The sequence below is a fragment of the Nelusetta ayraudi genome, unplaced genomic scaffold, assembly GCF_046127955.1.
Source record: "Nelusetta ayraudi isolate G7.1 ecotype Tasmania unplaced genomic scaffold, CSIRO-AGI_Nayr_v1 ptg000016l, whole genome shotgun sequence".
NCBI lineage: Eukaryota > Metazoa > Chordata > Actinopteri > Tetraodontiformes > Monacanthidae > Nelusetta > Nelusetta ayraudi.
This window is the reverse complement of record NW_027466066.1, coordinates 3465973-3493942: the sequence shown is the minus strand read 5'-3', so window position 1 is coordinate 3493942 and position 27970 is coordinate 3465973. Positions and strand designations below refer to the sequence as shown.

Sequence of the window (27970 nt, the reverse complement as noted above, 5' to 3'; positions counted from 1 at the left end):
TTTTTCCATTTTATATATTTTTTTTCCACTTTTTTTTCCTTTTTAAATTTTTTTTTCGTGATTTTTTTTTTTTTTTCTTTATCATCTTTTTAAAATGAAGAATGGACACACGTTCCGCCTCCTAAGTCTTGTAAACAAGAGGTTGCAGTGTGGCACCTCCAAAAAACATTGAAAGCCTATTCTGAAAGTGCTGTTCCTCCCCCCCCGGCCCCGCCCCCCGCCCACAGAGGAGGGCGAGCGGGGGAGGGGCTTGCTAGACGGGCCCCACCCCCCTACAGTAGGGCGCGCGGGTGGGGGCCTTGCTAGTCCCAGCTGCGGCTACAGTCTTTTTGCACTGCAGAGCTCAACGTTCTTTAGTTTTCAAAAAAAAAAAGAAAAAAAAAAAAAAAAAAGAAACAAGAAAAAAACAAAACAAACAAAAAAAAAACAAGAAAAAAAAAATCGGTGCAATACTTTATAATGTCACTTTTAACGATCGCCAGAGAATCCTCCTCCTAAGTCAGCTTCTTCTTTTAATCACTTGTTGATCTTGAACTCCACGACAACGCGGTAAGGTAGGCGTGCCAAGGCAGAGAGGAGCGCGCAAATACTCATTCGCGCGTGCACGCGCACGCACGCACACGCACGGTACTTCCAAACACACACACACACACACACACACACACACACACACACACGGGCGCATACGCACACACGCACGCGTGCGCGCCAACACACACACACACATACAGTAAGGACCTCAATGAGTAAACAGCTACACTGGAAAAAACTGGCTGCTCCCTCTATATTGCAGATTATATATATATATATATATATATATACTGAGAAAAAACCACATTCAGTGCAAAGTTAAAAAAGCTCATACTCCAACATTGTCAGCAAACAAAATGCAAAATGCAAAAAAAAAAAAAAAGAGAAAACAAAAAGAAAACGTTAAAAATGAAAAGAATTGGAATTCAAATAAACATGACAAATGAAACAAAAATATATATAATAATAATGAGCTCAATTGAAGCTTTTTTTTTTCGGTCTGAAAGAGCACTACCTGGAAGCAAATATCCATCGGTTCACATTATAGAATTGGCCTGCATGATTCAAGTATTCCGACTGATATGTTTTTGGGCTAAAACAAAGTGGACATATGTGCAGAGAGAGAAACGTAACTTGTTTTCCACAGGGGAGACCCCGTTTTGTTGAATATCTTGTAAGTGAGACAGAGTCCAACGAGTGCCATTTGCATTTTAGAACTACCTCTCTTCTTCTTTTCTCTTTGCTGATTATTGAGATTTTTTTTTTTTTTTTTTTACTGACCCCTTCCCTCCGGCCGGCTTTGATTCGCCGGGTCGCGTCACATGGAGTCCCCGCCGCCGGTCAGGTGATCCACCGAGAGGAAGGAGGACATTGGATTAGGGCTGCTCATCCGGCCCGCCTCGGTGCCACTGGAGCTCCCCCACAGGCTACTGGAATAGTTGGGCCCGCTCCAGAGCGAGGAGCCGTGGAGGTCGCCGCCGTTCCACTGGCTGGCCTCGGCGGCGCGGCTGGGGAAGGCGTGAGACTGATCCATCCTGCTCTGGGAGGAGCCGATGGCCTGCCAGCTAGAGGAGGGAGTGGCCAATGACTGCCCTTGTGCAAAGAAACGGTTAATTTCCTCCTCGCTGGCAAACTCGGCCAGGATAGTAGTGTTTCCCAAAACACACCTGCAACACAAGGAGGAGGGAGAGAAAACACGTTTACATGGGAAGTGAGAGCGAAAATGTTTTTTGTTTTAATGAAGCCAATAAGAGGTGATGACAGCTATATAAAACCCACAGTACTCCATCAGTTATTACTAGGGATGCAAATGATCGATTACTTCATCAATCGTGAGTTGATTGACCTTATCGAATGCTTAGCCATTAATTGATAAGCGTCGATTTTCCCCGAGGACCTAAATTTCACAATGAAAAATGTGTAAGGAAGGCATTATTTAACCCTTCAATAACGTTAAGGGTCCAATGTGACCCATTTTACATTAGAGAAGAGTGAAAACACCCAAAACATGTATCCTCTGATTTCAAGTTGGCTTCTAATGGGTCGCATTCCAACTTTGATCGACAATTAATCGATAATCGATTAATTGTTAACATCCCTACTTACTACATTGTGTTATATAATATAAAGATGAGGCTATGTTGCCGATGCATGTGATACATTACAACGGTGGGTATGACAAAGTAAATATCAATTCCTGAGCTGACCCAGGGGTTGAGGAAACCCACAAGGCAGCCTATCAAAAAACGAACCGTGAAAACGAGAGCCCCCTGTGCTAATTAACAAGCCAACAGCGTTGGAGCACAACTCCAATGCATTACAGCACTGAGCAAGTCTTTATCCATTTGGCACACACTTCAACTTATATTTATATAACTCATATTTACAGAATTCTTCAGCTGTGTGCCCGTTTCTCTTCTTTAATTTTACCGTTTCGCCTTTTGTTTTTTTTTCCTCCCCCCAAATCTCCAAATGTGTGGGTTGTGCAAATCAAACAACCACGTCTCATCATTCGGCCTCCGATTAACTCGTTACAACTGCTGCAATTTATTTCTCTCCGGCGCGGCTCCGTCCGCCTGCGTGCGCCAACTCACATGTGCAGGCTCTTCTGAGCTTTGGCAGCCTCGTCCTTGGAGCTGTAGCACACGACAGCGTTGCCGTGCGGCAGGTTGAGGTGGAATGTGATCAGAGGGCCGTGCTGCAGGCACAGGGTCCTCAGTGTGGAGCCGTCAATCTGTAGGGGGAGGGGGAACCGCAGGCAAGAGGACAGCAGGGGAGACCGGTTAGGGAAACTCTTAACGGAGACCGCATTTGAAATACAGTTGGAAAATGTTGTTGGCTACTGTACAAGCATCCAAAAGTATTCATGTACTTTGTTTTCTTCTTCTGCAGTGTTGAATAATAATGCCGCTTCTCTATACATGTGCACAAACCATGGAGGAAATGTTGTATTTGTGTCGATGCAAGCACCTGAGGTGTGAGATTTTTCAGGACAAGCCATTGCGTTCTTCCTGAGCTGCTGCTGTCTCCCCAACTGGAACCTAATGAAAACATTGACAATGACATCATATGGTTTGTTTTTCCACATACATTGGTCTTCAACAAAGAACTTGTGTGACAGAAGGTCATGTCTTTTTCTACGGGAGCGCATTGCTGCCACACTAGAACAAAAAACGGCTCAGTATCATGTTATAACATGAGAGCCACGTTTTTAGGCAATCATTTTCACATTACAACATGAAACCACTAGACAGGATTTCGTGAAAGTCTCACTTTTATTATGCAATACTTTCCACAAAATACGTCATACTTTTCTTGTCATAACGTGAAACTATCACATAATTTTGTGATACCTTTCATGTTTTTACGTGATTTTTCCATGTTACAACATGACACTATCATGTTATTTCATGATAGTTTCACATTTTTTACATGATAATGTTCACGTTAACGTGTGTAACTGTCACGAAATGTGAAACTATCAGGTTTCTTCGTGATAATTTTCATGTTCGAAGGTGATCATTTTCATTTTATAACATGATACCGAGCCCTGTTTTTTTTTTTTTCTAGTGTTGCAGCAAAGCACTTGTGTAATTTGTCACACATAAAAAACCAAAATGCCATCAGTCCTTCAAGCAGCACAGTAGAGTGTCGTCTCCTCCTCCTGCTCCTACCAGGTGTGTATCTGGACTCAGTGGAGCCCCAACAGCCCAGCCTCAGGGCAGAGCCATCCCAGCCGGAGGAGGAAGCAGTGGTCTTCTGGCTGGTGAGGCCGGGTGGTGGTCTGGAGGGGGCAGCCACAGGCAGGGCCTTCGGAGGCAGGGGGACCTTCCACAGCTCGTGGGCAAGGGAGGAATTGGACGCAGAACCGCCGCCAGGGGACCACTTTGATTCGCTGGGTCTGGCTGCTGGGGCGAAACGGAGGCGCATTTCTTCATCGTGCATTTGTTTGTTTGTTTTGTTTTTACCCGTCGGGCCTAAAAAGGTGGAATCACAGCGCGAGTGGAAAGCAAAGAATCGTACCTGAAGTGCTTTGTGCTGTACTGGTGAGGGAACCGCTGTGGCTGGAGGCACGAATGGATGACCAGGCACTGTTAGAAGGCATCGTGGTGTTCAGTGATGAGGATGGCCCTGGGAGGAAGAGGGAAAAAAAAAAAGTTGAAATCCATCTTGTCGTACCTGAATCATTTCACCATCTAAACTGTGCAGCTCCTTTAATAGCTTGAAATCGCTTTTTTCTGTAGAACTCGTACTTTAAAGTCCAAAAAGCCTACCGTTGTTCCTGTCCCTGAGGTGGTCTGTGTCGCGGACGGTGTTGATGGAGAGGTTGTTGATGACACTGCCAGGGGTCACGTAAGGGTCGGTCTCAGGGTCAATGTTGGGGTAACCTTTCCAAGGCTCCCCAGGCCGGAACTCTGTGCAAACAAACGCAGCCATGAGCACATTTCCCCTGCCGCCAGGTGCAGTGTCGCTTCGATTTGTCCCTTGCAGCTGACGGGAAAACTCACCTGGTGGCCAGGTGACAGTGTTTCCATGGGGTGGGGGAGAGTTGGCACGGGGAGGCCAGCCATCACCCACAGAGCCCAGTGATTGGCCGGGAGGACTCAGGGGAGATGGGCCAGGAGACAGGAAGTCATAGAATGACTCCTCCAGACGCAGCCCAGACGACATAGCACCTGTTGGGTGAAGACAAACATGAGGAAACGCTGGCTGAGGCCTCTCTCCCTTCTTGCGGGCGTTCTGTACAGCACAGTGTACAGCAGTATAAAAGAGTCGGCATCTCTGTGAGGTTTAAGCAAGAATTGTGATTGATCATTTCTTACTCTAATCATGCCTTACTCTAAAACTACTGACAACGGTTGAGGATTTAAAATGATGAACTTCTCTCTTTCGTGCATGTACGCATCCATGTAAGTATTTTCATGCGCCAGTATCTGATGTGTTGGTGTCTGTGTGAGCATCTTTGTATCTGTTGATTCTAAGGGAAGTTTGGGGTTTTAGGATGGCTTGGATTGGGTGGATTTTTGTTGTTGTTGTCTTACCAGATTTGCTGTTCTGCTCCAGAGGGTCAGTAGTAGCCCAAAGTTTTTTCAGTTTGGAGTGGGGCGGCTCTTTGTAGCCCAGAGCTCCTCCACCACTACTCATGTCCATGGATACATTGGAGTTTAAGCCAGCTGGAAGACATGAGCAGAGACAAGGACATGAAGTCACTCTGAATCAAGATAAACAAATGTGCGTTGCTATCAATCAATTAAACAATATGTCAAGGCGGAAGTCCACATACTTAAAGGGAAGTTGTTGAAGGATCCAAGTGCAGTGGTATCCTTCTGCATCTCAGGTGTATTGTGGGCTAGATACGTATCCAGGTACGATTTAACAGGTGGAGTCTGCTTCAGCAGTGACGGGTCCAGGGGCCGTCCAGTCTGCATCATTGATGGTGACCAACCAATAGGGCGCGTCTACGAGAGGTTGTTGGAAAAAAACAGAATGAAACATTACATTGGAGACTGCAGTGTTTCATCAAATACATTGTCAGAATCTGGATGAATCTGCGGTGAATCTTAGAAATACATGCACACACACCTGTTCAGTCGGTCGTCCCACTGGCATTACTCTCTGGTTCTGAACCTTCTGCTGCTGCTGTTGTTGTTGTTGTTGTTGTTGTTGTTGTTGTTGTTGCTGCTGCTGCTGTTGCTGCTGGAGAAGAAGACACTGCAGGCAGACAAGAATAATAAAAAAAAAAAAATCAGCTTTGTTTTGTAGATCAAATATTGAGACAAAGGCGCGTTTTATTTGCAGAGTTGCACCGGAGGACAGTGCATTGGTAACATGCATTTGCAATGAGGTGGACAGCAGATTTTTGGTGAGCTGAAATAATTTTTACAAGTGCAGTGCGTTTGGTAAATGTAATTATTTGCAGGGTGTAATTTTGCCATTTGGCTGCTGTGGTATCACTGATAAGCATCAGCATTGTGCATCAACCCATAGCCTGGCATTTGGTTGCCATTTAAGCAACAGGTTATGTCTAATGTTTGTGTTATACTTTTAAAATCAATCAGAAAATACGAGTTGTGCAGTCGAGCGTCCGCCACAGCTTTACCTGTAACTGGTTGAGCTGATTCAGCTGACTCAGCTGGCTGAACTGGGAGAGTTGCTTGAGCATAGCCACCTGCCGGGGGTCGAGCAGAGTGTTCAGACCCGCATTGCCTCCAGGGTACTTCAACAGGGATGGCGGAACCTGCGGCAAAATAAAACAAACAGGGTCACTGATGGTGAAAACGAATGGAGACCAAACCCCCCCCCAAAAAAGGCCGCCTGCGCGTCCGGAGAAACTTTGCAGCCGGAAAAATGAATTGTGTCACATTAGTCAGCATAAGTTCTGTACACATGTGCTACCTGAGAGGGCAGGATGGGTGGAGGCACTTGATTACGAAGGTTAGGTTGGAGGGGGACCTGGGACTGGGGGCCGCCACGGCCCTGTGCTACGCTGCTGCCACCCATCATTGGGTTTACATTCTAAGCAGGGACAAGACACAAAGACACAGACACAGCGGTCAAACAACTTGAATACCCCTTTTTTTAAACTCCCCATAACTTTTTTTTTGGATGATCGTAATTTTTTTTTTGTTTCATATTTTGCTGCCATCACAGGTCTGTAGTGCGAGACTCTGTGACAACATCCTCCTCGTCCGCCCACACTCACCTGCCGAGACGCCCCGGGATTAGAACGGGCAGGAGATGGCCCAGAGTCAAAAGAGGAGAGAGGCTGAGCAGAATTGGAAGGGGAGAAACTCATGCTCTGACTGGAGGAAAGCTCGTCAGCGGACTGGCTATCGTAAGCAGCGGGAGAAACAGACAGCTGCAGAAGCAAGGCCAGGTGCACAGCAGATGGACGGCAAGCACAGAGGGACAGGAAGCGCGTTGGCGGCGGCCACGGAGGAGCGAAGAAGGAAGGAGAAGAGAAGGACACAAGTTAATTTTGTGCAAAAGGACGCGAGGAGAAAGCAACGTGTGAACAGAGGAGCGGAGAATAAGAGCGAGGGAAGATCAAGAGTAGTGGGAGACAAGAGAAGAAAGAGGAAAAGCAAACTAATAAAGGACGGCAGAGCTGAAGGGGAGGAATTAAAAGAATAGGAACATTGAAACAAGCAGCGTTTAATGCTGAAGCAGCAAAGCTGAAAATGTCCAGAAGTACCAAACAATAAAATAATTAAAAATCAGCAAAAATATTGTTGACTGGAATTTCGATGCATATTTTAGATGAACTAAAACAAAAAAAAGAGAAAATACTTCACACAAAGGATGGCGATAGGTGATAAATTAAATGCAGTGTGTATGCAGAACCACTGCGGGGCAGTAGAGAGCAAAGAGTCCTCAGCGGTAGATTAAAGGAGACAAATGCAGATGGCGAGCGCTGCAGAGGAGGTTCCACACACTCATGGCTACATTCCCACCCACAGCAGTGAACAGGCGCACTGGTCGTGCATACCTTGTCATAGTAAGGGCTGCGATCCATGGCAGAGTCTTTGTGGGACTGGTGTCGGGGCCCAGGGTTCTTCCCCACCACTCCGTTGAAGTCGCCCATGCTGCCCATGTCCACGCGTTTGTCCTGCACCATCCCTGCTCCGGTCTTCATGGAGCCGTCCGGTGAATCTCTCTGGAAAACGCGACGCAGAAAGAGCAGAATCAGTTGGTGTGAACGAGGCCGTTAGTTATATAAGACACGTGAGGAGAAACGGTGAGAGGGGCAACAGTTCTCATGCAAAGCTCTGAAAGTGGACGCGCTTTCCTCCGTGGGACCTTCGCGTTTATTATGTACTTATTAATCTATGCATATCCTAAACAAGCAAACAATTGGAAACTTACAGAGAAGTTCATGTTGTTGAACTGGTTGAGGAAAGGCTTCATCCAGGGCTCATCCTGTTTGTTGCCTTGTTTGTTCACCTGAAACATGGTTGGAAGAACAAAAAACAATCAACTACAGAAAGTTGACATGAGTGGAGTCCACTTATTAACCACCCACTTTTCTTCAGGGGAATTAATCAAGTATTTCAAAAGAGAAAAACTATTGTTAGAGAACCTGGAGGCCTCATTTCAGTTCGCTGAGCTTCGGTTATTTTGTGCGGCGACGAAGAAAAACGAGCAGCGCAAACAAACCTTGTAGGAGTTTTTATTCTTGTAGTTCCAGGTGTTCTGGTCGTTGGACCGGCTGTCCTGTTGGTTGTTATTCCACATGCCGATCTCCACCTCCTCTTCCTGGTCCCAGCTGTTACCCATGGACGAATCCTCACCGCACCAGGTTTCCATGGGCTTCGGACCTGAAGTCGCAAAATATGACACAAATGAGAAAGCTGCCCACATTGTTGGTCCGGCGCGCTGACGGAAATCGCATTGAGCGACCGAGGGCGGGTTGAACCGCATCGATATTGCGCCTACCGGACTTGTGCTGGGCGTGCTGGCCATGCTGGGCGTGCTGGGCGTGCTGGCCGTGCTGGCCGTGCTGGGCGTGCTGGCCGTGCTGGGCGTGCTGGCCGTGCTGGGCGTGCTGGCCGCCCCATCCGGAGCCGGAATCCCTGCAGCCCCTGCTCGGCTCTTCCCAGCTGGAGCTGGTGTCGACGGGCTTCCCCCAGGCCGACGTGCCGTTGTCCACCGTCACTGGTGGGCCGGCGGCGGGCTCACCCCAGGTGGAGGACTCCTTTTGCGGTGGGTAGGACTCACCCCATCCTGCAGGAGAGACAGGGCCGTGTCGGTGAGATGACGCTCGGCGAAGTTAACAGTGAAGCTGATTTTTAGACCTTGATTAACTGCAGAAAAACACTGTCATTCTCTCCAGTTTGACACTGCGGTGCTGACCCGCAAGGAGGGTTGAAATGTCATACGCGTAGATTGAGACGCGAGCCAAGAGGGTTGAGACGCAGCCTTCTCCTGCTCATTAAGGACACCGGGTCACCCCCTTTACGTAAGTGTTGTTTACCTCTAATTTAAGTGGCTGCGCAGACATGCACAGGCTGCCGTGCACTTTTCGGTGGGAGACTACGTGTGTGCTAAGGTAGTCGTTGGCCAGTTCAAAAGGCTCGCATTACAGCTGACCAGTCAGACCTGCGAGCTCCTCTCTCGCCAGTGGATGTCCGGGGAGATTCCAGGGATACCTCCCCATAAAAATAGGACAGATCACGGGGTGGCCTCGGGCTCAAGTGTCTCCGATGCGACCGGGAGGGGGCGGGGTGGGAGGGGGCAAGCTCGCTCGCACAACACACACAAGCGCGTGTGCAAAACACCGCCGAGGTAGACGTGCGTGCCCGGCAAACTGGCCGAGCAGCGCCGGCGCGTGTGAAAGTTTCCGAGCTGCTCTCCAAAAAAACGACGACACGCAAGCGTGCACACGTCCGACTCGTTTTCAAGGCGTCTTTTTTTTGCCTCGCAGCGGCTGGGAAAACCTAAATTAAGATGCGTGAAATGGCAAAGTTTAACCAGCTGGCCTGGAAGAGTCCCTTAATTACACAAGATTTTCCTTCACCAATTTTTCTGCTAGTTTTAGACTCCATCCAACTTTCCATCCAGCACCAAAACTCTTCAATAAAGTCACCCCCCCCCCCACTCCCCAACCCCCCTCCCCACCACCACCACTACCAATCACAGTTCTTTCTCTAAATCCCAACAAAAGCCGGTCTTTCAGCTCGCAAAACTGGCAGGCAAGAAAGGAGGAGGTGGAGGGCGGGCGGGGGGGTGAGGAGAGAGAGAGAAATCGATGCTCTTAGCATTCCAGAGGGATGACTCAACCGGCTTTACAGAAAGGCCTGGACGTAGCCAACGCCACGGGGAGACGGGAGAGAACTCCCGCACGTTTGTTTTCTCCTCTCCGTGCCTCCGTTTCAGCCGCGCACGGCTTCGCATGTGTTTGTCGCTTGGTGCGCATTCCTTTTTGCCTCTCCGGGCTCGAGGGCTCTAATCCCTTTTCAGGCTTGCTTTTTCCGCCATCGTGAAAAGCACGTACACCGAGTTCGAGATGCACGTTTCGGAGCCGAGAGCAAAAGGACTTGTGCCCGCACGCCAGTGCCGTGCAAAGGTAATTGAGGATTAGCCGCAATTTACTTTGTAATTTGAAAAAGAAAAAAAGATTTATATCAACAAAAAAAAATGAAAAATACAGAATCGACTATGGATAATAGACTGGAATCAGATGATTCCTGCAGGCTAATGCTGAGAAATGTGAAGACAGACCAGGACTGTTGTAACATCACTGACTATTCAATGAGGCGAGGACGGCTCAGTGCGATTCAAAGCATTGTCTTCTCGCGTGTGCGCACATGTTGGGACATGTGCGGGCGCAAGCACATGTTTTTGTGCTCCTGACTGTTGTGTTCAAGCAGAGGAAATAATAAAATTACGGCTCAAGCCGGTGTGTTGGGGTCTATGAAAGGCTGGTCAGATTCTTTTCTGGGGGGGGGGGGGGGGGGGGGGGGGGGCTGGCAATAAAAAAAAAATTCATCCAAATTAAGGGAAGAGCTTTCTGCGCACACCAACGACAGGATTACGAAGGAACGGCAGCACTAAAATTTGCCTCCCCCTTGCATGTGCAACGTCGCAGCAGCGGCTTCCGTCTTACCTGAGACGGAGCTTTTGTCCTGGGCGACCGGCTGCATGGGCTGAGGAGGATGGGCCGAGCTGTGCGAAGGGTGAGGCTGACTCTGCGAAGGGTGAGGCTGACTCTGCGAGGACGGGCCCATGGCCTCCTGCTCGGATTGGCCGGGCCGGTTCCACATGTTGACGGATCCGCCGTTGTATTTGCCTGGAGAAAAAGAACGGTTCGAGTCTTGAGGTTTGGACCGCAGGCGGAGCGTTTTGGAAAACCACACCTGGCGGTTCACTAGTGGTAGGCGATAACATATTTTTCACATTCGATACGATATTCAATATTATTGGGGTCGATATTGCGATACAGATATCAATACACTTTTTGGTTTGTAATTTTTTTTCCATAAATAAAAAGTAAAAAAATCACAAGACACTGCGCTGTTGAAAAACAGCTCAAGAAATTTTTCTAAATGCCAAAAATTTTAAATATAAATCATAAATAAGTATAAAGTTCTATAAAATTGAAAAGATAAATCATAAATAAAATGTTTTTATCAACTGGCAAAAAGTAGGACCAAACAACGCTCTCACGTTTCTTCTTCTTCACCAGCGAGTCTGACTGAAAAAATATCAACATTTTCTATTATTTTACTCTAACTAGAGATCGATAGGTCTATAAAAATATTGAATGCAAAGGACTGCTATTTACCAGTTTGACGTCTACCTGGGTCTCCCCACGCTGCGGTCCCGTCGTCGATCTCCATCCTCCGGCGTACGGACTCTGGAGAGGGCTCTTCCCAGCCAGTGGAGACGATCTCCTTGGGCCCAACTGTGGGCATGGGGCCTCCCTGCCAACCTGCAAAACAAAATTTGATTGAAGGTTAACAAGAAATTTGCCTTCCTCTCGCTAAAAAAAAATAAAAAATAAAAAATAAACAAACATGGTGAAGCAGCATTTAGCCGTTATGCTGCGCACAAATGGAATGAGCTGCCAACAGAGGCGAAGTCAGTTTTTAAATCGAGGTCGAAGACTCTTCTTTTCTCTTATGCTTATAATTGAGTGCTTCTGTTCATCTAATTATATCTTATCTTAATTTCTATTCCACTTTATTACTGCTCTATTAATGCATTTAATCTGTCTTTTTTTCTCTGCATTTTGTCCATGAAAACTTAAAATGTTTAAACTTTTAATCCTGTAAAAAAAAAAAAAAAAAAAAAAAAAGACTTGTTTATGTCGATGGGAAATCTATGTTGAGGGAAACCACTTGGACTTACCTGAGGGCTTGTTCGGTCCTTGCGTGCCTCTGGACGTGCTGGACTCAGGACCTTTGCCCCACTCGTTGCTCGGCTTGGGATTGGGCTCACCCCAGTTCTTGGCGCCGTGACTGTTTTTCGCCGGTTCCCCCCAGCCCTGGCTGTTGCTTTGAGGAGGATTGGGCTTGTGGGCCAAGTCGCCCCAGTTGGAGCCCGGGTTCGGAGCGCTCTGGTCTGGGGTATTTGTTCCTCCGCTCCCTACCCAGGTGTTGCTGCTGCTGGTGCTGGTGTTGGTGTTGGTGTTGGTGTTTCGGCCGGGCTCGCTCCAACATCCGGAGCCGGAGCGGTCGCTGTCGCTGTCCCAGCCCGCGGACCTGGCACCTTTTTGGGGCTCCCCCCAGTGGCTTGTGGTCCCTGGTCTGCCGAGATCTCCAGCGTTGCCCCAGCCCTCACTTCCATTGCCACTGCCGGAACCCCAGCCCTGCTGTGTTTTGGGTGTGTTCGTCCATGTGTTGGACCTGTCGAAACCAACACAGGTGATCAGTTTCAAATGGCACACATGACAAGGAACAGCGAGTAAGAGCTTAAAAAGGACATGAAAAAAGTAGCAAAATTCTGTGAAAATGAAATTGAGCTCAATTACCTGTCGTCTTTGTTATTGCTCCAGGTGTTACTGGTGTTGCCGCTCCCCTTGAAGCTGGAGCCGTCATCCCAGCCACTCTGCCCATTCTGCGGGGCTTTGCTCTCCCACCCAGAACCTTGTCTTTCTCCCCAGCCAGAGCCTGTGCCAGGCCCTGATGCATTCATCTCACCAGTCCAACCTGCAGGTGCAACAAAGAGAATGTCAATCTTTTGTGATAAGACTCTTATTTAGATTTTTTTTTTTTGTTCAACTTCTTTGATCATTTCGCTGAAAAGTTTAAATTAAAACGGTTTGAGGCTGACCTCCAGATGGTTGGGAGGAAGCTGCTGGCGTCGCTGCGCCCCAACCAGAACCTCCGCCGCTCTGCTTTCTTTCGTCTCCTCTGGGCCTCTGCGGCTGATTCTTGGCGGAAGAAACGTCCCAAGCGCTGTTCTGACGGATGGGCGTCTGGCCCCACCCGGTGTTGGACAGAACTCTGGGGTCCAACTCGCCCCGGGGCAAAACTGGCAACACTGACGGAGCGGCAGCCTTCCTGCGAAGGCCCCCTTTTGACGGGTCGGTGTCCCTGTCCGAGCTGGAGCGGCCCCCCGAGCTCTCCCCGCTGCCCTCGCTTCCTCCCGAGCGACCCCAGACGGCGGCGACGCTCCCCAGGCCGTGGCCTCCGCTTCCTCCCATGCCCATGGCGTCATCCTCCAGGCTCTTCCAGCCACTGTTGCCGGCGCTTCCTTTTTGATTTTCGGCCTCCGGGGCGGCGGCGCCGAGGGCGGCGGAGCCCCAGTCGCCGTTTGACATCTTGTTGTTGGACGCGGAAGAGGACGACGAGGACGAGGACGAGGAAGAGGAGGAGGCGCTGCTCCCCCAGGGGCGAGGGATTCCAGCCGGAGGACCCATCGCCGTTTGGTTGCAGTTTCCTGATGTTTGGCCCGGAGGCCCTGGTAGCTGGTTGGAAGTGTAACCCCAGGGCAGGTTACTCTGGGGCTGGCTTGTGTTATTGGTGGGCCCCTGGTCCCATCGTGGGGCCGCAGTGTTAGTCTGATTATTATTACTTTTGTAAGCAGCAGTAGAGGAAATTTGGGGGTTCCCGGCCTGCATTAAGGCAGGGTTTGGGGGGTTCACAGTGTCGGCGTTTGGGTGGCCCTTGTCTCCAGGGTAGGTAGTTGTGCCCCACGGTGTACCGAAGGCCCCAGGACCCCCCTGCTCTCCTTGGCTTTGCTGGGGCGCTAATGCGGAGTTGCCAGCAGCCACTGGACCCCCATTTGCTGCTCCGACGGAGCCCCAGTGATCATCTCCGCTCAGCTTGGGAGAGCCTGTAGAGTTTGGTGGACTAGAGGTCATTGTGGCATTAGTAGTAATTGTAGTAGTATTCATCATCATAGTGTTATTTGGTCCGTTCGATTCAGTGTTGAGGTTGGCCGGCGGGAGGCCGCCACTTCCACTGTTGCTGCTTCCTAATACCTTGTTGTTTGCCGTACCATTAGTCGCGTCGTCGTCTTCCATCACACTGCTCTTGTTCGGAGCTGCCATGCCGCCCCAGCCGAGGGCGGCGCCCTGCTGGGGAGCGAGACCCAGTTTGGAACTACCCTGAGCCTGTGAAGAGCGTTGGCCCGGGGACCCTGGGCCAGGGGTTGGATTCTGCAGCCAGGCACCAAAGTTGGCATTTGGGTTTAAAGTGTTTTGGTTTAACCCACCGTTGACGCAGGTGGTGCTGCCAGCGGTGGCGGCCATGTTGCCACCTGACTGGGTGCCCCATATGCCGCCGTTGCTGACGGGCTTGTTGTGGTTGTCCATGTTATTGCTGCCAATGTTGCTGGACCCGGCTGCGGAGTAATGGGAGGGCCCAGTGGTGGTATTTCCATTATTTGAACCGCTGATGGCTCCGATTCCTCCGGCCATCGCCTGCTGACTATTGCCGTTGCTGTCTCCGTTCACCGAGACGCCAACCATCATGGCAGAGGTCGCGGAGGAGGAGGAGGAAGGTGACGAAGCCGTAGAAGACACAGAGGAAGAAGCATTTGATGACATCATCGCTGTCGTCACGGCGGCAAGGTGCTTCTCTGAACCGTTTAGGAAGCTAGAGTCCGCATCCATGCATTCTGACGCCAGCTCCGGGTCCGAGCCCGATCCGCAGCCGGAGGAGGAGGAGGAGGAGGAGCAGGAGAACGACGAGGAGGGGGGCGGCCAGACGGAGGAGTTGGCTGAGGAGGAGTTGTTGGATTTGTCAGTGCTTCCATCCACTAAGACCTTGCCCCAGTTGCTGTTGCCGTCACTGCTGCAGGGAGAGCCTGAGGACCACGGGGAAGGTTCATACTGTGACTCCAAGCCGGGATGCTCCAAACCTGGAAGGGGAGGGATGCCGTTAGCACGAGAGTTACAGAACATTTGTTTCAGTACAATATTAAGGTTGGTTTCTGAAAGAGTGGGACGACGCTTCGCGTGTTTAAGGTCTGTTTGACCCATAAAGAAACAACAAAGGGGGAAAGCACTGCAGAGTATTTTCCGATTAGTGGTTAGATTTTGATTTTCAGGAGGACATTTAACAGATTAGTATTTGCAGGTACAGTTGGACACATATGTGCAAATAGCTTTAAGCTTCACAAGCAGCGAGCAACTACCTGAAAAAATGAAGTATAAGCACCGCTTTTTCATGTTGGGCTGCTTCAGTCGTTACTCTTCGCGATCCCACCACTGAATGGACTAAAAATCATTGAGGAGCTCTTTTTCACTTTCCATTTCTCATACTACTTCCCATTTTTGTGTTGGTTCTCCATTGTCCAACAGTGAGTCTCCTCTGAGTGGATGCCCAAACTGTCCCTCCCTCAGATCCCCAACTTGCACTACACTTGCCAGATGCGCTCGCCAATTCTCCTCTTGGAGCACCAAACTTTGCACTTATTCAATCGTCTCCCTTTGACTGATCGTGAATAAAAACGCCTCGCCCCTAATGTAAGCTCAGCCAAACTGAGACCACCCAACACAGGGCTTGCGCTGAAGAGACAAAATAGAAAAACAAAAACAAAAAAACAAAACAGGAAGGCAAGGCAATGTGTGATCACCTGTTTGATTAGGGGAGTGGCTGACGGAATCCCGAATGGGAGCCATGCCTGGAAACAGAAAGGAAAGACTGTCAAACAGAGTAAAAGGGAGTTAGATGAAGTTCCAGAAAACATACAGGAAGGAGAAGCGGAAAGACGAGATACTTTAAGAGAATCAGAGATGAGAAGGCTCAGTACAGGGGCAGCAAGGCTTGCAAATAGAAGGGCACGGGCCGATGATCATTGTTGTGCTTGTAGTACTCATTGGTAACTTATAATGGCTGAAGCCGACTGATCGCACTGAATGAAGGTTGGTCTCTTCTGGCGCGCTGTTTCTTTCCTTGCTTACCTTTCAGCGGGGCCTGTGGATGCTGTCCCGGGCTGCACAGGAGGACGTCCCCGGGCTGAGTGAGGAACAGGTGACCTCTGGTTCCCAGCTCGACAAACGGGGAGGTCCGAAGTAAAATCTCAGAGGGCACAGCCTCAAGAGTGTGAGGCGAAGAGACGGAGCTTGTCAGAGTGGGCAGCAGGCTGGTCAGGCCCCCTTGGCATCGCTGAAGACTGCGTGAGGGTGTCGTGTGTTAATGTGTGTGTGTGTGTGTGTGTGTGTGTGTGCGGGGGTGGGGGTGGGGGAGATTGAAAGGGGCAGTGAGGCTTTGATTTGGGACTCTGCCTGACTTGGGATGCTCCTCAACTGCAGAAAAACAGACAGGGAGAAAAAACAAGGCGAGAGGAGAAAGAAAAATTTAAGCTTGCATGAAGATCAACCACGACCTCACAGCATTTCAAAGTCCACGCTTTCTTCAATTTGAAGGGACAGATGAAACTTTCTTCACAAGGTTCGAGAGAAATATTCAATGCTTAGTGTTCGTGAAATTACTGGAGCACAGATTAAATGTTCAATGCAAACCCTTTAAATAGCATCTGGCCAACACTTGAAAGCAGCCTTTAACTGTCGAACGGGCTGATGATTTATACTTGCGCACTGTTACACAAGGGCAGACACCATGAACCTTGCCAGCCATGGACGAAATAGAAGAAGAAAATAAAATCTCTGGTACAAAGAAACAAGGAGTCAGAGGAAATGAAAGACCCATTTGAAACTGGGGAAGAGTTCAAAGGGATGAACGGAGGAGGACGCAAACACCGCTCGCCGACAGCGCACCCGTGTCTGACACAAAGGGCCAAGTGTGTTTGCGTGTTTGTCTCCTGACATTTTTTCTCTCTCTCGTGCAGGTTAGCAAGCGCAAGAGTTGTCGCCGCCTGCTGCGGCGGCACATGCTTCTATTTATAATCCTAAGTTCAAATAACAACCTCTCTGTTCATACGGTGAGAGAGGGCCTAACGGATACACGTCGGGAGAAAACACACACACACACACACACACACACACACACACACACACACACACACACACACACACACACACACACACACACACACACACACACACACACACACACACACACACACGTGTTTTAATTAACTTCCAATTCATATTTTGTTTTATTGATGGCAGGTGGAAGCTTGGGTGAGTATAGCGTGTCTCAGAAAGATGAACATACCACAACAACTCATCAAGGAAAAAATATTTTCTTTTGGCACGCGCCCTGCAACTAATGTGAGCAACTATAGTCTCAGTACATTGAGGCCAAACTGCTTTACCTCGTAGCTAAACATAGGCAGGCAGCCAGCACCGAAACGTTAAGCCCGGCAGAAGCTGCTTAGCCGCTTTTCCTTTGCAGGCCCTTCTCATCTAGAATCAATGGGTTAAAAACAAAACAAAAACTGCACTTAAACAACAGACAACTAACGTGCAAAAAAAAAAAAAAAAAAAAAAAAGTCATTAACTGTATGACCGAGTGGTGCTGAGGGGCAAACACCTAATGTGAACTCTCAACTGAACCTTTTGAAATGCAAGTACCTGTCAACTCTCAAGCAACTGTGCAAGAAACACCACTTATCCTTAAAAGGCTGTGCGGTTTGAAGTAAGGTCATTTTTAACAACTTGTAAACTAATCCAATTGCCATTGCGACAAAGAAGGAAATTAAGCAAAATCCCAACAAAGTCTTGCGCCCGCACACGCTTCGTATAGAGGCCATTGATTAGGACGCCAATTCAATTCCTTAAGGATCCATGCAAATGGGGCTATTTTTAGAAATTCCCTTCAACCCGGTAAAAGTGCGTTCTATGCTCCCGCTCAGCACACAGAACAGTTTGTTCCTCCTTCTACCCACTTGGATCCAAGAAAGGCTTTCAAGAGGGGCCCCGGACTTGGCAACCGTCCGACCGCTATCATCTTACAGGCAGCCGGGGCCTGTTCTCTTGGCGGTAGCGGCCGTTTTGGTAAGGTGGGGGCAAACAGAGTGCAGCTGAATGTGACAGGAGGAGTAAAAGCGAATAGATGATTCCGAGGAAAGCGGGACAGGGGAGAAAAGGCGGAATGTGGAAAAGGGAGGGCTGGCGAGGCAGAGCGGGGCTGTCATCGGCACCGAGGGGAGAGGAATGCGGCTGCAGATTCTGACTTGTAAGGAGAGTGCCGAAGGTCAACTTGGCAAACATCAGCACAGTCGATAGGAAAGCGGTGGGGAAAAGAAATACAAGGGGAAAAAAAACCTTAAAAGCAAGAAACGTTCAAATTAGTTCCTGTAAATTATTCCAAAGTGGAAACGACTGATGGGGATTATCAGGTCCCTTGGTGGCATTTTTGGTGGCCATACCTTAACTGCACGACTATTATTTCTGCAATGAAAGTAGAATGTGATCATTAACCTCCTCTGTGTAATTTCCCAGCTATCAGATGATTTTAATTTGGAGGAGTGGGATGTTCGAAGCCTCCAAGCCAAAATGTTTGGAGCAGCAGCTAACTCCTGTAAGCACATTTAAAATCTGCTGGTTATGAAATACTTGCCTCAAGTTTTGCTTGAGGCAAGCCAGTTGCCATGCCAACGTTCCTGAAACCTCAATTTATAAGGGCTTGTCTGAACAAGGTGACATCGCTGCAGTGAGCACGTGCCAGTGTGGAAGAAAACACAGCTGCTCCAAACAGGGGATGTTAACTACTCACCGATTATCGATTAATTGTTGACTAAGAATTTAATCGATTAAATCAAATTACTCGCAATTAATTGAACATATTTTACACAGGTAGTTAATATAACAGTGTAGTGGCAGGAAAGAGCAATTCACCTGTAGATACTATGATGGTCATAATATACCTAGAACAAGTAACTTTTAAACAACTTTAAAAAAATAAAAGTTGAAATGTGGCCCATTAGAAGTCAACTTAAAGTCAGAGGATACATTTTTAGGGTGTTTTTACTGTTCTCTAATGTAAAAAATGGGTCACATTGGACCCTCAACATTATTTAAGGGTTAAATAATGTCGTCCTTGCACATTTTTCATTGTGAAATTTAGGTGGTCAGGAAAAATCGCCGCTGATCAGTTAACCGTTAATCAATCGCTAAGGTCAATCAACTAACGATTAATGAATTAATCGATAATTTGCATCCCTACTCCAAACACATTTTCTCCACGCATCCTTATGGAAGACAATGTGTCTTTCAGATGAAATTGCAGAAGAGTGGTCTCAGTGTAACTGTCACATGGTCCATGAGTGCCATATCAATCGGTAGGTTTGACATTAGAAAAACCGAAAGCAGAGTGGTTGGAAGGTAGTAATGAATTCATCTAAACTTGCAGCCCGGCACCACCAGAGATTCAGCCACACGATAAACTCACCCTCACAAGCAATGGGTCCCGTTATGTTCAATACCACATGTGACTCCTCATCACACAACCCCGAGGTGTTTGGCCACACTAATAGATTCGATCCAATGGCGCATTTGCTTTTCAAAGGAACAGTGATCATTCAGCAACAGCCACCGCAGAGAAATTGCCTAGAATAAATTGCTTTTCTTATTCCGTCTTTAAACAGGAGAGAAAAAAAAGTAAATTGGAACACAACGCCTAATCTGTCAGGTGTGAAAATGATGCTGGATAAACACAAGCCAACAGTTCAGTTCAGACGTAGAAAAAACACTCTTAGGGTCAGCGATAGACGCTATCAGACTTCCTGTCCGCAGCGGCGATGTCAGTGGTTTCAGCTGTAACTGAAGCAGGCTTGTGCAAACAGGACTCAGTGGAAACTCTAAGAGCAATTCAAATGGAAAAAGCGACAACGTCACACAGCCGAGTACACTGAGGCGGTCATGAGAGCAGAGCGCGCTGGGACTGCGACAGACAGACAGACGGATGGACAGAGGCAAGCAAGCTTTGCAAGAAAATAATGCTCGTCTTTTTTTTTTCTTTTTTTTTAAGAAAGGGGATCTTGGTGGTTTAAATAGATGCATCACAGTTATAAAAAAAAAAAAAAAAAAAAAACTAAAATTCAACTCTGATCTTTTAGCAGTGCTGTTTTTACATCTGGAGACAAACACCCACCTGGGCCCAACAACACAAGCAGCAGCTCTCACCTTTTGACCAGACCCGTATCTTCTTATCCTCCTTCCTCTTCACACTCTCTGTTTCTCTCTTTCTTCCATTCACTGTTCTTCCCTCTATGGGCGTGTTCCCTGTGGAGAGCCACCACAGACTAACGTTAGTGTACCTGCCATCACAATCACTTGGTTATTTGTTGTTTTTTTTTTTTTTTGGTGCAGTGCTTGTGCAACTCCAAAAAGAACCCAAAGAACGTGTGTATTTCTTCAGTTAAAATGGAAACGTGGCGGCGTTTTCCTTACTTTTTTGTTGACCGTTAAAAAAAAAAAACCCGAACAAACGAAAGGTATCGGCCACCACGTGACACGCCCACGTCAGACACAGCAGGTTCGTTTTAGCCAATGCGCAACACAATATCCTCGAACGCGTCGCGGCATGTTGACTTCACGTCATCAATTAGATCCCACTGAAGCTTCATTAAAAAATACAATATTTGCCGTCTAGATTGTCAGTGAGCTAGCTTCGTGACAAGAATGTCCTGCTTTTTAATTTGAAATGTAGAACTGAAAAAAAATTGTTACGCAATACAAGAAAATCAGGAGCTCTTGTGGCTTTTCATCTGTTCAGCTTGATAAAAAGCCCCTGACATGGTTTAAAGGTGCAGCGTACGCTTAATTAATACACCCTGCCGTGACCTATCCCAATAAAGTGGCTCTGTGGGAAATAAAAAATAATGCTCAAGAATGGCGCTGGCACACATCACTTAAAAGATAACTGAAACACAAAGAGGCAAGCATTAGCTGCAACCTTTACAGAGTAAACCGCCTTCTCGTTGGCTGCGCTCTGCCCACGGGGACAGAACGGTTTCGCATTACGCGCTCACGCCGACGGTGATACCAGTCCGATTGCAACAGTTTGTTTTCCCTGGCAAGAACTGGTAAAAAAAATAAAAATAAAAGGGCGTCTGACTACAAAAGTGATCATAATAAAAAACAACTTGCGTGTCGCACAATAAAATGTTGTATTTCAGGCTTACACGGGCACTTGGACTCTTACATTCTTCACGCTTCAAACTCTCCCGGTCAATGTCCAATTTGCACGTATTTAGACTCCAATGCTGTTCCTGCCCTCGGTCAGAGTCAAATTAAATTCAGCCGGACTGGAACCAGTGGGTGTGCCATTTAGCCTACAGGAGAAAGCTGCAGGCTAATCCCATAATGGGATTACAGCACAGCAGTTACCTATGCTATAAGCAGACAAACGTACGGAGATGCTGAGACAACTCAGACACCACGACTGAAACAATACTGCGCGACCACCACATGGTCCCATTGAGCATATTTCCTGAAGCAAAACAATTGAATTTTTGCATTTTGTGGCTAGTCAAATTTCGGTGAATAACTGGTTACATGAAAAGGTTCAAACATAAAAAAACGCCTACAGTTCGTGAATAATATTTGAATTTTGGCGCTTGCTGACTTTTCACAGCAGCATCAGTCAAAGGAGCAGAGATGAATTTCCATTCCACGTTAGCCCATAATGGACAAAAACTGCTCTCTTCTCAGCCCCAATCACTCACAATCCAAGTGTAAATGCAGAACCGGTTTCTTATTTCCCTCCGCAACCACCTCCACCACCCCGTTCCCACACCCTCCCCTCGCTTTCTTTCGCTTCTTTTCAACCATCAAGTGCCTCAGCAGATGGCCTCGGGTTCAACAACAGCAAAGCTGGTGGGGGCCCTCCTGGAGAGCTCACATACGTGGCTTGGGCAGCATCTGTTTATGAATGGGCCGACAATTACCCATCCCCCGACATCTACAGCTGACTGAGGAGTTGGTGGTGGTGGGGAGCGTGTGTGTGTGTGCGTGTGCGTGTGTGTGTGTGCGGGGGGGGAGACAGGCAAGTGACCAAAAAGCAAAAGAAGGGATAAGACACGGTGGGGTGGTGACACCAGGGGAGAGAGGGATAAGGGTTCATGTCTAACCAGAGAGATCCCATTTCGTCTCAATTATTAACTCTGGACTTCATAATGCATGTTTTTTATCAGATCAAAATAATTGAAAAATAAAAATAAAAAAATAAATAAAACCGCTTTAAATAAAAGAAATTTATGTTTTGAAAAATAATCAGTCGTGGGAAGCTGCAGCTGACTATTAGAAGATTGTCAATACTGATCAGGAAGCTGTATTAATAGGAGTCAACTGATTATTTACCAAGATATGCATTTAAATACTTGATGAATAGATTAATGACATTTGTTGTGTCTTGTTGTGTTATTAATATGTCAAAACAAGTATTTCTTAAAACGCCATATTTGATTAATCAAATTGTTACTATTATAAGTTCACTCTGGAGTCCAGCATTTCCACTCTCCGAATGCATGTGCATGCATGAAGTAGCTGCTATTCATATTCAGTGAGGCACCCTACGGTCCAGACAGTCATTTACAGACTGATACAACACCATAAAAGAAAAGAAAAAAAACAATTTCCCCTGCAAATCCTCAGATCCAATGAAGTCCACTTCTGCCATAACGGCGCCACAATGCAGCACATATTTTGCCGCCGCCCACTTGCGTCGTCTGTGAACTCGTTTCTGCCAGCTGTCGAATAAATCCAAAAAGATTTAAAAATACTTCCAACTATATTTGGACTTCTGAAGTAGCCAAGATCAGAAATGTGAAGATTCAGACGACTCATTTCCAAGGCTCCCGAGGTGTCCTTCTCATTCTCAAAAGTGAGTCACCCACTGAACAACATAAAGGATTTTATTTCTACGGGACGGAATATTGATTCCACTTGTGGCCACGTTGAAATTGATTTTTTCCCCTCCCCGCTATCAACAAGGACCCCAAGAATAAACTGGTAAACACGAGCGCCTACAAATAAATGTGACTCCTTAACACAAAAGGCTGAGGGACAGACGCATGGCTAATCTGCATGTGCAACACCACATCATTTGCATTCATTTGCATTACCATGTTCTCACACTGGGTTCCGTGCTAAGTGTTTCATTCAGTGGGGCCGCCGAGGTGGTCAATGGGAAGTCTCGCCTCGCAATCTGCACAACAAGACTTGGAAGTAGGCGGGTGGCAGCTACTGCCGGGCTACTTCAGTGCACTTGCTTAGCAGCACAGTCAAAACAAAGGGGCGGTTCAGTTCAGGTCACGGAAGCCCAAGAGCTGATATGGTTTTTGTGGTTGAGGAAGATTAATTTAAGAAAATGGGGCGGGTCATTAAATAAAAAAAAAAAGTACACGTGCGTTTGTGCAATCTAAGTTCTATATAACAGTTGTGTCCATGTCTTCTAATTAGAAACCATGACAACATGGGAAAATCAAGTCACAGGCCAGTTTGATCAGAAAATTAGATGGGGGGGGGGGGGGACTATTTTTTTTATCTCAGTTGCACAGACAACTGACAACAGCTCACCTGAAACGCACATCCTAAGTGAACACGTGCACATGCCACAAGTACTCAACGCTAGAATTCTTTTCAAGTCTAAGCAGGCGAGGCTTTATTGCTCAGTGGGGGAAATGGTCAACCACGCGATCCTCTTCCAACATAGCAGGGTTACAACGCCTTGTTAATCTGTAACCTGGAAGTTTTCAATCTCTCAACGAGACAATATCTTTATCAGGGTATACTCGAGGTGTAGGGCAAAACACGACCGGCCCTTGTTAAAAACGTGTTTCCATTTCCTGTCAGTGAGTTCGAAACAAAGGGAATTATGTTATTAAAACAAAAGAAATCTGGAAGTCGGCGGTGCAATCGTTCTAGGGAAGGAAAAGGAAACGCCTCGATGTTGACATTTTTCCATTGTGTTAAATTTAAACCTCTTGTCATTCTGGAAAGAAAAAAAAATCTTAGAATCCATCCAGGGCTCAAACGCAACCTCGAGGTTTACCGAGAGGTGAAGAGAAAACCTGACCGAAATCCAGTCAATCGCTTAACGTCCCACCAGAAAGCCAACGTTTACCGCTGCAAGGGCCAAATAACCAGTGGTCGACCAGAAGCTAACAAATGCCTGTCAGAGAAGTGTCAGAAAGTGGGTTGTTATTTCTCAACTTTCAGGGCTAATCATGTGACCCCTCGGTTGATCATCTGCAAGTCCACCCAGACGACACAAAAGCCGCACTTGAAGAAGAGACATGGTTTATGTCTCCTACACTAAAAAAAATAAAAAAAATGACATTGTTTGGTAAGACTTAAACAAGGCGCAGAAGGACTGTTGAATTTTTTGAAAGGTCAAAAATGCAACAAGCCAACACAACAGGCCCTGGTATCTATGAGCAAACTGAATGGCATGTCTATGAGTCTATGGACTGACCTACAGTCGAATCCTGACAAAAAATTCATGAGGTAAGTGCTGAAAATGTTTAAGACAAAACAAAACAATCCTGTTTAGCAGCTCAAGTGCAACAAATGAGTCACATTTACAATGACGTATTTCATGTAATTAGCCTGTATTATTTCTAAAGTTGGCACAGAACATCTGGACGTAAATCTATTTTTAAACAGCCATTCATTCTGACTACATTTGAACAAGAAACTTGTTCATTTAAACCCTTTAGGAAAATATTCAAAAATATATCCGTGTTTATTATCTGAATTATTTTTTTTTCCAATGACCCCAATGGCACGCATTGCTCAAAATGTTAATACAAATAACAAGTAAAAGAAGCCAACCTCACAGCATGTCAACAGACGTCCAGGGATCCATTGTGTGCCAGCATGTAAAACCAACTGTATTAACACAATGAGCTGCACAAACGCCTCACCACACACAAAACATCGGGACCCTGGCTTCTCATTTAGTGATTTTAAAACAGCAAAGCTTACTCAGCACAATACTGCCTAGACCAACCCAGACCATCCAATTCAATTCAAACGGAACTGCATGTGCTTGCATAAGCAGCGGCAGCAGCCGCCTGTGCCTGGTCCCCCTGACCCACACTGAAATACACCCTTTCTGAACCCACCAAACAGGCGCACATACGCACAGCAGGCCAGCCATAACAAGCCATGGGGAAACACTGTGTAAACCACCGAGTGCTCCTTTCAAATGGCAGACGTTGATGACAAACTCTGGTGACAAACTCACCTGTTAAGATGCTTCAGCGTCTTTGGTGGCAACAGCTTCCAATTCCAAATCTCTGGAAAAAGACGGAGTGAACAGAAATTATTAGCTAAAATAACACACTGGCAAACACAAAATCGTTTTGACGGGAGGTGAGGCGCAGCTTTGTTTGTTTACTCTTGTACAACACGTTTAAAAGGCGCACCTGGAAGACTAACGCACTAATACTACCGCATTCTGTTCACAGGTAATTATTATTATTATACACGACAGGACATTAATCCGCGAAACGGAAGCGAGGACAAACATAAACAAACACCTCAGACGTACATCAAAAGTAAGAATAGTTTGATTAGTCAGTGTGGAAATTCTAGTTGAAGTGCGTAACCGGGCGACGTACAAGCAAGGGCCCCAGTCGAGCTGAGTGAGGCCCTGCAAAGGTAAATAGCAAATGCGTGTGCGCGTCTGAGAATGACTGATAAAGACTGCGAGAGCGAGTGTGTGTAGGTCAGAGTTACAGCTCGGGCCATGATCGGCCATTATCTCAGCTGTTGCCCGACTTGCAGCTTAACCAACATGGCTTCTCCCGAGCCTGGTATTTTTCCAGCACGAGCCAAGATCAACAATAGCCTTTAACATGTCATCGTGTTACAGTCGATGCAATTCGATTACGTCGAGGCATAGCGCTGCCCGCAGCGTCGCCTGGACAATGTATTAATTAAGTTAGGTACATACGACTGCAAGCCCGGTATCGCAGTCTTTATAGGCTAACCAACTTGCCTGACCGACAGAGGGGGTTGTAAACTCCGTCTCCGAAATACAAGTTTGCGTCAACGCAGACTCGCATGAGGAATTCATGCCATACGCCGCTTAAATGCAGAGTTGCGGGTATATAAGCAAATTTTAGCAAGCATACCAGAGACACGAAGCACAAACATGAAAAGAAATCAAGCGGGAGAGCCGTCGAGCAACCTGCGTCGTCAAGTTAGCAATGGTGCTAATGAAGCTAAAGACAAGCGTTACGAAGCGGCTACACAACGTATCCGGTCTTTTTCAAATTCCAGGGCTTATGCGTCTCCAGTGCACGACGGTACACGAAATCCATCAAGTCTGGCGCGAAACCAAAGCAAAAATTTAAATTACTCCATAATATCGCACAAAATACACCATACATGGTTTGGACAGATACATACGCACTGCTGGCAGGCTGTGGGTGACCAGCGTTCGCGCTAGTCAGCTTTAGCGCAAGGTTAACCTTCCGAGCCGTACAAATGTCTGCCAGTCGGAGAGGTAAGGAAACAAGCCAACGCACGCAGAGACACAGAGCGGCAAATTATCCACCGACGCATTCGCCGTTCATTTTAAAATAAAAAGTAAAAACGAATGCAATCCGCACTGCCAAGTGCGAAAAAAAAGGGGATGGCTAGCCAGCTAGCTTGCTAAGCCGACTCACGGCTAACTAAACAACAGCGGCTGCTCAACTTCTCTCCACCGGTCCCCGCTTCCCCTGCTCCGGGTTCTCTTCACATTAGACACAAGCAAAATCTCACAAAAGAAAACACCGCCAAATGATACCGAAAAAAACTTACCTCATTGAAGTATAAAGTGCAACAGAGTGGAAAAGAAAGCCGGCAATAAGGCTAAAATAATTTCAATACGTTTGCAGCATCTACGAGGGGAGGCATCCGTCCAGCATGATCGCCATTTTCTTAACTCGCTACTGCTGGCTAACCTTCTCTCGCTGGGGTCCTCTCTCTCTCTCTCTCTCTCTCTCTCTCTCTCTCTCTCTCTCTTTCTCTCTCTCGCATACACACACACACACACACACACACACACACACACACACACACGTACTTCAGCGTTAACTGTAGTCAACGCAGGAAACAAGTTCACCACTTCCTATACCCGAAGAAAATGAAACGCAACTTTATGTTGCATTTAAAAAGAAGAGCCACCGCAGGAATCAGGGACTTCAGCTCCTTATTAAATAGCGTCACGTAGCATGGTCGCGGTTAAACTCCTTGAGTCAATATTTAATTGACACAAAAACACTAAAGTACCGAGCCAATAATAAATAAATAGCGATAGGTTCTGATTTTAAAATTGAGAAACATCAAAAGAAGCAATACACGGGCTTAGTTGATGGCGGCCTTTTCATTTAAATGAACTTATATGTGACATTGGCAATGACAGAAACATAAACCCTGCAGATGAAATCTATCGCAGAGTTTTATTTGCAGAGCTAAAGGTTACAAAATGTGCGCCCGGTTTACAATACCCAAAGCCTTGATTGACACATTGTCAACATAAAGATAACGTTGGCTCCATACTTGCATTTCCATACTTCTGAATGGACAGTTTTGCAAATAGTTGAGGTTTTACGTCATCCCTTCCTGCCAGACAGAGTGGGTCATGTCGTCTTTTCAATTATTCGCAATTCCATTGTATATCTTGAAATGGGTCTGGTACAAAAAAAGCAGCGGAAAGCCCAAGTCTTATCAGTTTACTGTCAATCAGTGAAATTGATGCTGGTCAAAGGTGTAATGGAGGGAAGGGGAAATAAAGCTCTGGAATTCATTCATATGTTCAATCACAAGACTTATCATGGATTTGCAAAGCATTGAACTACTTACTTTCAATGTTTATATTTCATAGCACTTTCCCATTGATCCTGTATATATTATTTTTATGTATTGCTTTATGGTTTTGTTTAAAGGCACTGTGGGTACTTTTTGGTTATTGTAAAGGGATATACAAATAAATCTGATTGATTGATTGATTGCTTTATGTTATCAACAGAGTGGCACTGCAGTGGAGTGATCCCTTCACAGTGAGAAGGTTGTCAGTTCAAATCTGACCCATGTGTGGAGTTTGCACGCGTGGGTTCGCCTCATGTACCCAGCTTCCTCACACAG

At 46.9% G+C, this 27970-nt stretch overlaps 1 protein-coding gene across 1 annotated transcript; it reads right to left on the bottom strand.

The window, feature by feature from the left end:
* Positions 1–8: 8 nt before the first annotated feature.
* LOC142886746 (trinucleotide repeat-containing gene 6A protein-like) lies at positions 9–26800 on the bottom strand. Its single transcript, XM_076023882.1, has 27 exons — positions 26645–26800; positions 25080–25131; positions 20012–20110; positions 15884–16228; positions 15556–15603; positions 12805–14838; positions 12503–12680; positions 11881–12377; positions 11330–11461; positions 10637–10819; positions 8566–8754; positions 8188–8348; positions 7897–7974; positions 7520–7687; positions 6734–6889; positions 6427–6546; positions 6131–6268; positions 5614–5742; positions 5315–5489; positions 5073–5204; positions 4539–4706; positions 4305–4445; positions 4054–4161; positions 3705–3935; positions 3001–3071; positions 2625–2764; positions 9–1697 (listed from the first exon to the last, which is right to left on the bottom strand). Exons 5-27 carry the CDS (start codon positions 15599–15601, stop codon positions 1349–1351), a joined length of 5724 nt encoding a protein of 1907 aa, XP_075879997.1. The 5' UTR covers positions 15602–15603; positions 15884–16228; positions 20012–20110; positions 25080–25131; positions 26645–26800; the 3' UTR covers positions 9–1348.
* Between the last annotated feature and the right edge of the window lie 1170 nt (positions 26801–27970).

Excerpts from the sequence above, each read along its gene's own strand:
- LOC142886746 (XM_076023882.1), bottom strand. The coding sequence starts at position 15,601 with ATGGCTCCCATTCGGGATTCCGTCAGCCACTCCCCTAATCAAACAG. Across the intron at positions 5,743-6,130 it reads ATCAGCTCAACCAGTTACAG|TGTCTTCTTCTCCAGCAGCA; the intron begins GTAAAGCTGTGG and ends GTCTGCCTGCAG. Across the intron at positions 2,765-3,000 it reads TGAAAAATCTCACACCTCAG|ATTGACGGCTCCACACTGAG; the intron begins GTGCTTGCATCG and ends CTCCCCCTACAG.